The sequence below is a fragment of the Coturnix japonica genome, chromosome 2 (genome assembly GCF_001577835.2).
Source record: "Coturnix japonica isolate 7356 chromosome 2, Coturnix japonica 2.1, whole genome shotgun sequence".
NCBI classification, from domain to species: domain Eukaryota; kingdom Metazoa; phylum Chordata; class Aves; order Galliformes; family Phasianidae; genus Coturnix; species Coturnix japonica.
Window position 1 is genome coordinate 66,329,970 of NC_029517.1, and position 14,785 is coordinate 66,344,754.

A 14,785-nucleotide genomic window follows, 5' to 3' on the forward strand; every position below is an offset into this window, starting at 1 on the left:
AGTCTTAAGCCAGGGCTTTCTGAACTTGGCTTCAACTATGCGATTTTTGACATTTCAGAAGGAAGGAACCTGAGATGTGTTTATTTGCCTTCTTTCATCTGTTGCTTGCACATTTGCTTCTTCCGTATGATCGTAGTGTTGTGAAAGTCAAGAACTTAAGAAGAAAATGTGAGATTTCTGTAACCTTTTGATTCCTCTGTCAAACCTCTTGAGAAATTATCAAACACTGCCAAGGTTTATGACATAACTAGAGAACTTAATACATTTTATAATTGCCTATTGCTCCAAGTAGAAGGGGAAAAAAAAAATCAGTTGTAGAATAATGTGTAATCATGCATACATATTAACTTTTAGATGCTTATGTAAGCACTCTTAGTTCTGGTAAGTGGAAATTATAAGATGAGATGGTCAGCACTTCTGATCTGAACCGCACCTTCCTGTTCCCCCCCCCCCCCCCCCCTTGCTATTAGTTTCTCAATAGTTTGTTGATATTAGTGCACTTTCCATTTAGGAAATAGAAGGTAACTTCTGTATTAGCTGCCTCTTTTGATGACAGTGGCTATTGTGGAACATCTACCCATCTTTCAGAGTTCAGTTTTGTTTTTTCATTTTGTACCTAATTAAACAGCTTTGTATATGCATGCATAACCTAATATATATTTTATTCAGTTCAGAAAATTGAAGTTACTGATGTGGGAAGTTACTGTGGTTTTCTGATATATAACCTTATATACACCAGAAAGAGCTCGCCTTTCTTGTTTCAAAATGAGTTGAAGCGTGGCTCCTAGGTACTTTCCGAATGAGTACATCATGATATCTCATTTAGCTAGCCAACACAAATCTCACTCAGTACCAGCTGTTGTTACCCTGTCAAGTACATCTTATGAAGCCAAAGGCCGTATCTGCCATGCACTTGTATAAGGTTTTGGATATTTCAAGAGAAAGGAGGATTGATGTGACACTTACAAATAAAAGTATGACCACAGCTTAACATTGTTTATTTTTCTTGGGCTTTGGAGCATATGTGCGTGTGTGGGATATAGGAACTTTCCATCAAGCAAAGCCCAGTATTACAACAATCCTAATCTGTTTCCATGGAAAAACAAAGGGGAATAACCCTTTCAGTTAAGGCTGTCTGTACTACAAAACAGAAAGTGATTCTAATAAATTGGCAGAAGCTCTTGTATCTAAACTCAGCAGTTGCTTTGCATGAGATGAGAGTCCAGAATGATAGTGATGCATTTGCTGTGGACAGGGCTTTGGTAAATGAAAAGTAGGGTAATGCTGAGGTGTTCTGTGCTGAGTTACTTCCTTGGGAGGCTACAGTTCTAAACCCTTCTACTCACTGTGTTACCTTTAAGAGCCAAAAGAATGTGTCAGTGCTATGGCTGAGATCTCCACAAAGACTGTAGCCCTACAGATTTCTCATAAAGCTTTAGTAGTTTTAACTGGGTCTTTGTAATCTCCAAGCCAGGGTGAACATTTCATCTCTGGACTCATGTTGCAAGCTGCACTGTGAAAGACAGCACATGTGTTAGAGTACTGCTGCCTTTTAGACATGATGGTTCGTGAAGAAAATTCTCCATAAAATGGAGCTCCAGGCATCCAGGTGATGGCAGGGCTCCTCCAAGTCCTAGAGCAGTCCAGAGACAGGAGGACACAGGATGGTTTCTGAAGCCACCTGCGTTGTTCTGTGATCTGTGGTTTGCACCTTAGAGGCACAATAGTTTGTATCCCCGTTTTTTAAGCCATTAGGCATAGTATAAAGAAGCAAACTAGTTTTTAGCCCCAACTGCTAGTAGTTTGTGTAGACAAAATACACATGTGAGAGGGGAAAAGCAGTATTGTTAACTTAGCAGCAGGGTGCAGAGAAGCTAATTTCAGCAAACAATATGCATTCTCAGCTGGTACAGTGTAGAGAAGTCAGAGGTGATGTTCCAGCAGATTTTTGCAGTTAGACCTTGTGGTATCTAACTGTGAACTACTCCGTTCTGTTTTCTCTCTACTGCGTTACATGGACTTTGGTTTTTTCCTTGGTTCAGGTGACTCGTGGGACTCGCATTGCTACGTCACTGTTTACTGTTCAGCTGTAGGCTTACTGCTGGGCCAGGGTGTACCTGACCTTCGCCCAGGATTACCGGGGACATCAAGACCAAAGCCTCTCCTCTTTGTGTATTTTGAAATTAAAGGGACTACTCCTCTCTTGGTCTGCACTTGGTGCTGGGGAAAGAGTGAAGAGGTCTGTGTAAATGCTGAGTCACGGGGGCTGAACTAGAACCCCTAGAAGTGATCTAAATAGCTTGCCCTGAAACAAAGCTGGCTAGGGCTTGATCACTTCTGACAGTATCTAGCATCTTCCTACATAAATGTATATTCTTCATCACATATATATGTATACACAATGAAGATAACTTATGAAATGAGCAGCATGGATGCTCTATCTCTCCCTCTACCCCATACTGTTAATTACACACACATTCTGTTCAAGTGCCTTTCTTTGTCAGGAATATTTTTCCTTGGTTTTGGTACAGTCTTTGGTATTGTAATTTGCTGTTCTGCTGGCCGTGGATGAGGAAAAGTTTCTTTCCTCTTGGCATTATCCTTCTGCACAGTTGAAGACTCATTACCTTGGCTCCCTTTGGTTTTCTTTTGTTTAGATTAGATAAGTAGCTTTTCTCTCCCCTTCTCAATGTATCTTGTGATCTGTCCATGCCTTTCTGACTGCAGCAACAAAAGCTGACCAAAATGCTTCTGCTTACACCCAGTTTTAGAATCATAGAATACCCAGGTTGGAAAAGACCTTGAAGATCATCAAGTCCAACCGCAGACTAACCATAGTACCCCTAACTCTAACAACCCTCTGCTAAATCATATCTCTCAGCACCACATTCATAGAATCATCAAGGTCGGAAAAGCCCTCTAAGATCATTCAGTCCAACTGTTTGCCTATCACCAATATTTCCCACTGAACTATGTCCATCAGTACAACAGTTATGTTGGGTAGAGCAGAAGGCTTTCCTCACAGACCCCTGTTGCTATTTCAATGAATTCATTTAAGAAAAAGAAAGAAGACAAAGCTTGGAAGGCTTCGCTCATATGTTTTCCATGGTCACTAAATTTGATGCCAAAAGAATTTCAGCAATAAATGTGCTGCAATTTAGCTTGGGTGTAAATGATATGACCTGACTGAGACTAGGAGATAGCCAACAGAATCTGTTTTTGTTGTACGTACAAGACAGTACTATTATTGGTATTAGCGTTACAAGTATGGATGTTAACGTTTCCTTGGTTGTGTGCCTGACTGCTGTCACTTTATAGCCCAAGTAGTTTGACCTTTTCATACCCTATGTTCAAAGAAATTTCTGCTGAAGCAATTTTTATATAAAGTGCTAGAGAAACTCACTTTATCTGTGTGTATCTGCTTTTGAATGGTAGCACTAATTTTGTACGTATGAAGAAATGGTACTTGACTATTTTCCCTAATTTTTTTTGTCTCACATTTGGAATGCCAAAGTGCTACTGCTGCGTTACGGTCTGGGGTGCAGAATGGAATCTTCTTGGCTGTTTAGGCTACACATACGTGGTGAGTTTCTGCTTTCTGAAGAGAGGGGAAATCCTCACTCTCCTCACTCGTTGAAACAATTTGTCTTTCAGATTAGGCAGAAAACTGTGGGTCTTTGTAGTGGGCTAAAAGCCTGCAAAATCTCACCACTGTATTTTTTCCAGTAATCCGAAGATTGTTTGCTCAGCTGCTTCTATTCAGAATAGCACTTAATATGAGTACTTAAAAAAAAAAGAGAGGTGGCTAAAGAAAGGAAATATATATATATATATATATATATATATATATATATATTTGAAGTTCTTCTATACTGCTTGTTTCAAACCTCCTTCCCTGTTTATATTATTTGTGTGTGCATGTGTGTGCGAGGAGTTTGCTTGGTGCACGAGGGGAGGGATGTCAGCAATTTTAGCAACTGAATCAGCAGAAGTTGTTGGAAAATGGACAGAAGTGGAGCAACTGCTGCGGTTGAGCGCTGCGGTTCAAGTCGTAGTGTCTGATCCCGATTATGGGCCTTAAGCTCATACTGACAGGCGCAATCCCATTGTTTATGAATCTGCCTCTAAATGCTTTTGGAGATGCACGCAGCCATAAGCACGCTGTAGATCGTTTTGATATTTCCTCATTAGCCTTGAGGGAGCTCTCCTGAAACCTGCTGCCTGCATGTTGTCTTCCATCACAGTGAAGGTTCCCAGCTGAGTAGTGCTGGGTTGGGGACTGGTGGTGGTCTGGGGTCAGGGAGCTGCAGGAAGAACAGAAGGGAAAGCTCCCTGTCAGACCCACCTCCGCAGAGGAAGGTTTGGGTTGAGACTTGCTGTCTCATTGACTTCTGCCTTTCAGATGGGGAGAAAACCCAACTGGTAATGTGGGAATCCAGGAGCTTTAATGTCTCTATTGATATTTTGCTTTGGGTCCTTTTGAGCCACAATTTCTGCTCTTCTCTTTGAATGAGTGTACTGCTCTGAAGGCTTGCACAAGGTGTCTTTGGCTCTAGGTAAAGGGGTGTTAGTTGTAGCATTGACCTGTTACTATGCCTTGCAATGCCAGCACATTAAATACATTATTTGTTCTTTAGCATGTTCTGTGATCAGTGCTGAACTTGAAGAGTTACATGTTTCTCGGAGATGCTGAGTAACTACTGATTCTTTTTTATTTTGTTGTAAATAATTCAAAAAGATGCTTCCACAAAGCTGTGGGTGCCCTACTGCATAATTAATGCTACAACAAAACCACAGCAGCATTAAAATAAATTAGTTGAAGAGGAGCTCTGCCTGCCTGCTAACTGCAGAGAAAACTGCCCTACCTTTTTAATGTGCCGGATATATATCTCTAGGTCTCTAAAGGAGCAGTTTAGAATGGATAGCATGGCTGGAGTCCTTGTGTTGATGTTTAAGAAGGGATAGAAGGAGTTGGAACAATAGAGAGTTCAGAGGCCATTTGGAAAGGACCAGTGGATGTGAGGCGAGATCAAGGCTTTGATCTAAAGTACTTCTCGAAGTAAAGAACCCTGTATCTAGAAGGAAACATGACACAGAAGGCAGCGTGCTGGTTTTAAGCTTGTATTTTGTATACAGATGTCATTTGAGTCTTTTTAGTGCAATATAAGCTAATGTGAATATTCAAGCATTTTCTTGTACTAGCAGCCTACTGGCCTATCTTCCAGCTGAGCTTCAAGGCTTATTCTTCCAGAGTTCAAGGGATACGTGCCCACTTTAGCTGTGTGCTGATGCTGTTGGTAAGACAGTGTTGCTTTCTGGTGAATCTGTTTCCTTTACCTTCATGCTCATGGGCAGTTCAAACACAGCTCTTCCTTTCCTCATCTTCATGGAAGAGGAAGGCACCTCATGGTAGTTAGTTGTGCAGCAGGGAACTGTTGTATAAAAGAACCTTTTGTACACCTTCATACAATACCATGAAAGATTTTTGGCCACCTTAGGGATGAGCACCACAGAAGTCCTCGGAGAACCAGCATCAGCATGGTGAGCGGCCATTCTGTTGTCATCTCCCATGACGTTACTGAAAAGACGTGTAATAAATACACGTGACTTTGATTGGCTCTGCAGAATGCCTCCTGACAGACAGCCTTGCTTGGGGGGCTGTATCTTTGGGATTCTGTTGAGTCATCCTGCTGGTTATTTAAATGTAAGTAATAATTGACACGCTTGAAAATCTGAATTTCATTAGGTGAGGGTATTAGATGTAGACACGTGAATTCTTTTTTACATAGCACACTGTAACATGCATACTAGTTTTGACAAAGCTTTCCAACCCCCCCCTCTACCCTGACAGAGATGGCAGATAATAATAAGCAACCAGACAGGGTTATACAACAGGGGAATATTTTAATCATCTTTGTCTGGGAGGAGACAGGCCAATGTGAGTTAGCTCTTAGACAGTCTACTTTACTGATACTTTGCTTCAACAGATTGACAGCATCTCAGAAAAGAAAATAAGTGTTTGCTATTCCTGTCATAGACTTCTTTCAATCACTGCGACAGATGTTCCAAGCATGTTGTTCCTCTGTTAGGTTTCTCTAGTAGTAAAAAAAATACTGCAGTTTTAAATATAGTTTAAACTTGTTGAGATACTTAGTTTGAGCATGGCTCAGAATTGCATGGTACCCAGTTTAAATCATAGTGTAATGGGACAAAACCACTGGATAGACTATGCAAGATTTATTTTTTCAAAGCCAGGTAAAACATTTTAGTCATATTTACAGCAGTTTTTCTACTATGTCTTGCTATCTGACTTAGGATGAAGGCTACGTATCATACTGAGTTTTTATTTCTGGAATTTATTATTTGGAAATGGGAACAAAAATAGTTAGTTAATGAGTTCTCTTCCTGTATCTGCAGCGTTGTCACTCGTGACAGCTGTGTGTTACACACCAGAAATGCACTAATTTTGTTTCAGTTTTTAATGAAAACAGAATTTAGAATTCGGCAGTAGATGAAGTAACTGAGATGAAACTAACAACCAAATGTATATGCAAGATACCTGTGTTTAATATGAGGAAAATCAGAAAGCAAAAGGACTGTGGCCCTTTCCATCTCTGTTCTCCCTGTCAGTGAGTTCAGAGCCTCCTCTCTGTCACCTCTCCTGCTCGTGTACCACTGGAAACCACTGGCACAGCTAACTAGATGGTGCAGGCAGAATTAAGATAGAGAAGTAGGTGGTAAACAGCTCCTCCTATTCACTACTCCCCTCACTTGCAATCTGGATGACTGCTTGATATTCATGAGACCCACTCTGGGAGACTACCAACTCTGTGTAGCTGCTGCTTCTGGCTCTGCCTGGAATTGCATTACAGGGCTCTTCCAGTAAGCTTCGGCTTCCCCTGTGATTTCAACAGCAATTCTAGTCAGTGACATTGATCAGGGAAACTCTTGTTTGGCTGCGTGCTCTCTGCAGGCTTTCTGCTCTCTCTTCATGACATCTGTCATCAGGACACGTGTACAGATTAAATTGCTTAAATTGCAGCGTCTGGGATGAGGCACTCATTTGTTTTGAAAAGCAATGAGTAGATCAGCAGCGGGACACAGTTCAAGGTTTATTTCATCACTTGGACTTTCACTCTGGTGGAATAGGTTGGATGTTCAACTTTTGAAAATGGAGACTGTTACTTTTACAGTCTGTTTCATTATTGGTTAATTTTGTAATACGTCCTGACATTACTCCGAGAAGGATGTAGATAAACAGCAGTGCTGTGGTCCCTGGTGCCTAATGACTGGAAACAGTTGGTATCCTTGGTGCTGTGCCCCTTCTTGGGGGAGGGAAGAGAAGCTTGCAGGTTGGAAAAGCCCTTAAAGATTATCAAGTCCAACTGAAATATAACCATACTACCCTAACAACCCTCTGCTAAATCATGTCCCTGAGCACCATTACTAAATGACAGCAAGGAGAGCCACAGGCATGGATTTAAAGTCTCTTCTTCCAACAGTGGATACCATTTCTTTGTAGAAAATCAGCAGCTGAGAGCGCTGGTGGTGTGTTGTGAAAGAGGAACTGACACAGCTGTAGCCGTTTTACCTCACTGCCAAACATTAATGAGCTGTAATGTTTGTATGTAAGGTATGGAACTTGTTCCCTATGCTATTTGTCAGGAGTTCTGGGGGCATCAAGGGCAGGTGGGTGTCACTTGTGCAACAGACAAAGACCTCAGCCTGTGCCTGTAACCTCATGTGAACTGAGAAGCAGCCGTCTTATCTGTGGCCGTTAGTGGCAGAAACACGTTCCTAGCAGCGTTTTAAAGTTGGCTTTGGAAGGGATCATCAGTAGATAAAGAACATGCATGGATTGTTCTGTGTGATCCCTCCTGGCTTGCAGCTGTGGGGCTTGTTGTGGGCAGTGGTGGTTCAGGTACTCATTGGTAGGGATGTGGGGCAGCGTGCAGCCTGTTGGTCCTACAGAGAAGAAAGTAAGAAAAAACAAGGACAAAATATGAAGTTGGGTTTGTCCTCTTAACGGAAAGTGAAACTTATTTTCTGTTTTCATTCTCTGAAGGCAGAGTGTGCTAAAATTATATGGGGGCAGCTCATTTGGTTGGTTCACAGCGACTTGGATGGAGTTAGGAGAAAAAACTGTGCCCTTAGTTAACACAGTGCTGACGAACTGCTGTTTGAGAACGCTGTGCTTAACCTCCAGCACACTCTTATGGGCTGCCCTGAGTAGCGGGGGCTTAAGAACATGCTGTAGTGTTTTCATGAAGGAAGACCCTGTCGGTGGCGGCGCTTCCTGCGCCCTCCTCTTGCGTAAGAGGCGGGCCCGGCCGCGCCGCACCGCGGTTGCCATGGCGCAGTGGCGGGGGAGGGCCCGGGGATCGCGGCCGGCCCGCGGCCTCCCTGCCGCCTCCGTGGCCGCCGAGCCCGGAGCAGGCGGCGGCCCCGCGGCTTCGGCGGCGTTGGGGACCGCCCTCGGGTCGGGGCCGGGCGGACGCGTTGAGGAGCGTGCCCGGTTCTGGGAGCCTTGTGCTGAGTGTGTAGGTGCCGCACGCCGGCATCGTGTGCCCAGGTCCCGCGTGGGACGGCTCCACCATGCATGGAGGGCATGACGGAGGGGAACGGCAGCGCCTGCTCCGGTGAGTCCGCTCGATGCCGCTGGGTGCCTGTCATCCCGCAGCTGGGGACGGGACAGCTCCCGGCTCGCCCCGAGGTGGGATGTAACTTGGGAACAGGGGATGTCTGGTATGGGAGTGAATAGAAGTGCTGAGCTGCGGATCCTCCTGCTGTTAAAAACATGTGTAAGGAGCGCAGACCCTGCCCTGCTTAACAGCGTTGTTTTCTGGCAGCGCAGCTCGACACAAACGCGTGTAGGGGGGAGAACCGAAGTGGATTGAACTTGGTGGAGCTGTTTTCCAGCAGTGGGGTGAGAAAGGCGTTAGGATGTGAGAGCATGCTACTGGGAAATCCTCTTGCATTACACCCACGGAGCATTTACTGTACATTAGTTCTAACCCTGTTGTTTTTGTTGTCTGCAATTAATTGAGTAATTTCTTCCATGACTGAAACTGCGGGTTGAGCGTGTTTTGCTCTGAGACAACCCTCCAGAGCGGGCGGCTTTGGGCTTATGGCATTAACGAGCTCTTGTGCGCTGCTCTGTGAGCTCTGGGGATGGATTCCTGAAAGGTGTCGGTGGGGGTTAATTCCCTGTTACATAAACAGCCAATAACAGCGTCTGGCTGCGCTGGAGCAGCTCAAAAATAGTTATTAGCTCCTGAGCTATTACTGAGGGGAAAAGGCTCCGTTGGTGTGCATGAGCAAAGGCACTTTGCTTGTCACAAACGGTATTTGTAAGAAAAAAGACAAAAATGGATTAAGAGAGGTTTGTAAGAATTAAAGTGAGAAGGCAGCTATATATGTAGAAAAAAACCTGACCTTGGGCTGTAAGGCAGCTTTAGCAGTCGATTTTACAGCTGGGATAGTATCTATTTCCCTGCTTGAAGTGGGAGGGGGAAGCAAAGTCCCCACAAAACCGATTTTCAGGAAGTTGAGTGTTGTACAAAAGCCATTTCAAAACAGCATTGTTGTTTCCATTAGCAGAGCGTTGCCTGTGTGTGCTACAGGTGTGTGCATGGGCATCTGGCAGTGAAGTCAGAGCTTGCAGTGCATCCAGCCGAGTAACGTCGCTCCAAGATAGAAGCACAAGAGCAGCAGGGTGAAGCCCAGCCTCACATTTATTGCTGCAGTATTATGCAAGAGTTCAGCAGGCTCTGGGCCGAGCAAGGAGAGAAATACACTGGAAGCTGAAGTGCTGTGGTAGGGAAGCTGGGTGTTTCAGCCCCGGGGATGTGCAGGGTTGAGTGTGTGTTACTCCTGGTCAGTGCTGTTTGCAGTTTCAAAGCAGGAAGGAGCCATCTGATGTGGACTGGTAGGTGAAACAGGCCCAGTACCTGTTGAAGCAGCCTGTAGAACCGATGCTGATGTTTACATGCTTTTGGTTGACTGTCGAATAGCGTACAGCTGTTCTTTATGGGTAGCAAAGATACTCTCCTTAGGATGCTTGTCTGTGAGGAAGCAGCTTTGTGTTTAGTTTAGCTTTTTCATTTCTCTGATGCTCATTAGTATTGGCAACTACTTTTCAAGAAATGAAGTAACATTTTGGTTGTTTGAGCTCTAGGGATTTAACACATTTGTTTTAAAAGACAGCATTGCTTCACATCACAGCAGCGATTTATTTAGGTTTGTAAGACAAACATGCGTTTGCATTAACCTTTCTTTCCCTCGCCTCCCCTGACCCCAAAGCAGTTCAGACTGAAACCGAGTAAGTTAATCGCAGTTACCTTGGCAAAACTAAAAACAAATGAAGACGGATGAAGCTTGAATATTCTTTAGGATAGGCTGGGCACACACACAGCTGAAGGAATGAATTGCTGCTGTTTTGGCAGCTACCTTTGACAGTGGTAGTGTTTCACCAAGTACTTCCTCCATGGAGGAAGTGACACATGCCCTGTCATCTGCTTTCCTCCTGGAGCTCCTCTGAAGCTGCCGGGATTGGCAGAGTCTTCAGCACAGTTGTGTAGATGTGCAAATGTCTGAACTGCCTGGCTGTGACATGTAGCTAGTGTCAGGGATCTTCGTCTTGGTATAGGTATGCTTGTCACAGGGAATTAAGTGTCTGTGCATTGCTTACAAACGGCAGATGTTTAGTACAGTCAATATAATTATACGGGAGTTCATGACGTTCTAAATTAGGAAGAGTTTTTTCTCCTTTGTCTGTTATGTATTATGATTTGATTATTAATCCCAGCCGTGCTGATGGTGCTGGAGATGACAGATGACAGGACACAGTATGATGTAGAGAGTCAGCTATTAATATCAGCTCATCCGTTCCTGGCTCAGATTGTGAAAAGACATTGAGAAGGCGCCTTGCAGTACAACAGTGGGATTTATTTTGAGGGAGAAGCCACAAGAAAGCCCAAGCTCAGATCTTCCATTAATATATTTGGAGATCTTTTAGTAATATCAAATCTGATGGGTAAGTTCATGAGGCATATTTTACCAAATATGAACTACAAGCTTGCTTTCATCTAGGAAGTGGGTTACTACAGGGAGGCTGAGGAGCAGACTTTCTCTTTGCCAGCATCATTCTGCTAACTGGGCTGGTGGAGGTTGGGCTTTAAAGCAATGCTCCCGCTTTTAGTGCAGTCTAGGTGTCCAATTGAGACTCTTTATGGACGTACCGCACTGTTTAGCTCCTGACTCTCCGGGTCTTGTGGGTGAATGGTCACAAATCAGCTCATGTGGAGCACGGCAGGATTTGATTCCAGTTGAACATGCCTTTATGTATGAGGTCTTTATTGCCACTGTGAGTTAAAATGGCACTTTTTTATTACTTCGTAATTAAGTTTTATCTTGAAAGATCACTCTCAAAGAGATTGAAGTAGGCCATAACCACGCCTGGAAGTTATGAGTGTAATCATCAGGAGCTCCTTGAAGTTGAGATGGATGATCGCTGTTTTAATTGCTGTGAGTTTTTCTGATGTAAAAAAACTTGGGAAAATTAGTTAAAGCCCATCACTGGGATTTTGCAGATCCTCCACGATGTTAAGATTTTTGATCATAGAAGTAATTGCTGCAGGTCAGAAGAAGAGAATGTTTTCTAACTATGCTAATTTTTGTGCTGTGCATGCAGTAATTAGCTTACACTGTATTTAGGAGACACACACAGAAGTCAAATGTTTTTGTAAAAGAGGTTTTGGCAGCTTACTTTGCACGAGTCTGACTGAAAACAATTTAATAGGGTCTGATTTTTAGAATGCCCCTTGTTGAAAATCAAGCTGTTTTAGGAGAACTGTGGTTGCTCACCTTCACTCACCACCAGCTGCTTTGGAAGCCATTGGCCCAACTATTTAGCAAGCTCTGCCAGAGTTTTTAAGGGTAGGAGGAGTTCATGCCCCCACTTTAGATATGACTGCCATATGTGATGGAATAGTAACTACTCAGGCTTCCTTTGAATCGTTGTGCGCTAAATGAGATGATGCTAAGGAGGGCATACAATGGGTTAACTTGAGGGGATGTTTTATGTGAGCTCTTGGCAATAAGCTGTCTAAATATCTCTATGAGACTTCGTCTCTGCAGCAAATGTGTTCCTTAGAAACATCCAATAACTCATCATTACAATAAATCACGGCAGCATGGAAATGCTGTTGCGAACCGAGACACACGGGAAGGCTGGGGTTGGCGCCAGCACCGAACCCGCCTGATCCAAGGCAAGTTCCTTAACTCTGAGACCAGGACTTTTTCTCCATAAATATTCTCTGTGCACTTCCCCAGCCTCATCCTGCATGTTCTCTTCGTTTCTCTCACTGAGCTGTACGAAAGCAAGCGTCCTCTTCCTTGTTCTCCGTCTGACAGGGAACACTGTGCTGCTGGTAGGCATATTGCTACCTGTTTTCATTGCTCCATTCCTGGATGCTTTCCAACGCAGCCAAGTCCTTGCTTTCATCTACGCCCTGGGATTCCAGTGGAGCTGTGAAGAAGCAAACCTTTGTGTGAGATTTGGCTGCTTTACAGAGTCGCTTGCCACAGGGGAGTGGAAGTAATAACAAGGGAGTTCCCACAGATGGATGGATATTGTGGGACTGTGCCAGGAAGTTTGGTTTCCTAATAAACCTGTGAGATGAAGTCTTCATTCTATTAAAATCGTTCATAGCCCTTGCAGCTGGCCTGAGCACGGTCTGAATTTCAGCAAAGGAGCACAGTTAACAATTTTCTGATGCTTAGGATTCCCTCTGCTCTGGAGATGCTCCAGTTCTATGCATGGGATCACTGTTCATGTTCCTCTGGTAACATCTTGGTGGAAGAGCAGTGTCTAGAAGTGAGTTAGGGGTGGGATATGAGCTTCACCTCATTTATTCCTTTCAGCATAGATTTACCTGCATACAAGCGTATGGAATGTGTATATATAACAAAGAAAAAGCTCGTAATTTCAGCATCTTTCATCGAGTTTGTAGGTTTGCAATGCATACAGTGCTGTTTGTGCAAAAAGCAAAGTGTAGCCCTACTAAACCACTTAAAACCTGAGCAGAATGAATCCTCAGAATGTGGGTATATATGTTAATTGAAGTGAATGAACAATAGATGTTAAATCCACTCATGTTAAGTGTGTGCCAAACTCTTCCTTGTGCGCTAATGTATGTCTTCCTTGTACGTCAGATGACTGAAGTAATAGGTGTGGAGTCTATTTCTGATCTGCACTTAAAATACACCAAGATCATGTTCACAGACCTTTAGAAACGTGTTTTTGTTATTCTTTACAACTTTGGAGATTTTAATTTTCACATTAAAAAGAAAACAACTTGCCACGCTTCTGCAATTTGTGGTGGAAGTAAGTATTAATGCAGAGTACTTAATTGTTATAAACTTCAAACACTTGGACTCGAGTTTCACTTCTGGAAGTCCACGTGGCTGTTCTTCACGTAAGTTAATCAATCAAACTAAACAAACGTTTGGATGACTTTTTTTTTTCCTTCTTCAGTTGGGAAATGATGAAACCATTCTGGATGAAGTGCTTCACAATGCAGAACTTGCAGAAGCCCATAGAATCCACAAGCAGTTTAGATTTCGGTAACATGTTTTCTGACAGAAAGTGCTTCTACGTAGGTTTAGATTTAGGTTTCTAGGCATCTTCCTATCAGCATAACAGCCTACAGTGTTCCTGGGGAAGCAGGACATCAGCCTAGCCTATGCCATTTCCTAAGCTATAGAAAATTGGCCGGCTCTGCAGTGCTAACTGTGCCCTCTGGTAATATTAGTATAGGAGAAATAGCCAGTAGATCACTAAGTAGAATTTAAATTCATTTAGGGTTTTGAAACACCATAATCCTGTAATGAGTATTGACTCCTGTGTTCATAATGCTCAGTTACAGGATGTGCATGTACCTTAACAGTGCGCTTACCAACCATGACAGGTTTCAATTTATTTTGCCATCATTTTATGGATATGCGTTACTTGATTTGGGGGATAATGTGCCATATAATGCATTTTACTCTCCAGTACTAAGATATCAATCTGATCTTTTTGAAAACGAGTTCTTACAAAGGAATCTTAGAGGGCAGCGTATGGTTTGATGTGCCTCATCTATTTCTTGTTACACGGGATTTGTGGTACAATACTTAAAGCTCCTTTGATAATACAGCGCAGAAATTCTTATTGGCATCTACGGGGTATTCCCAAAATGTGTTTATTAGTGCATTTTACTGCAGCCTTCTGGGTTTTTCTGGCATTAAGCTTTACCGTTAGACCGTTTGGTTTCAAGTTTTACTTTTACAAAGTAAATCAGACATGATATATTTATAAAGCAACGTTTTCTAAATGTAATGTGGCCAGCCATCTCAAATCTGAACAGGAAATAATATACTGCCAATAAATTTTCTGTTTGCTTTGCCTGAGTCTTGTTAAATGGTGCAATAAAGAGTTATAGTTTCCCATTGTGTGTCTTCAGCCATCAGTAGTATAACAAGAATCTAATGAGTTACTTAAATTTTATTTATTTATTTTACTTTTTTGCTGTAGATCTTGAGCTCAACAGCATTGAAGAGAAACGCAGCATGTTCATTTTTAGTGTATATCTCTTGGTCACGTAGATCAAACCATGAACAGCTTTTGGAAGGCCGCGTCTTTAAATCCTGATGACTTCATATTTACTCTCCTTCCTGCAAAACTGTCTGATTTCCCTCAGACAACTGAATGTTTTTCTTCTACTTGAAGTGATGCCAAAGACAA

General features: G+C 43.0%; 1 protein-coding gene across 1 annotated transcript in view; it reads left to right on the forward strand.

Moving 5' to 3' along the window:
* Window positions 1–5,500: 5,500 nt before the first annotated feature.
* HIVEP1 (HIVEP zinc finger 1) overlaps window positions 5,501–14,785 on the forward strand; it is an 82,650-nt gene continuing 73,365 nt past the window's right edge. The window contains 3 exon segments of the mRNA XM_015854580.2: window positions 5,501–5,541; window positions 8,271–8,483; window positions 8,485–8,639. Of these exon segments, the coding sequence (XP_015710066.2) occupies window positions 5,501–5,541; window positions 8,271–8,483; window positions 8,485–8,639 (409 nt within the window).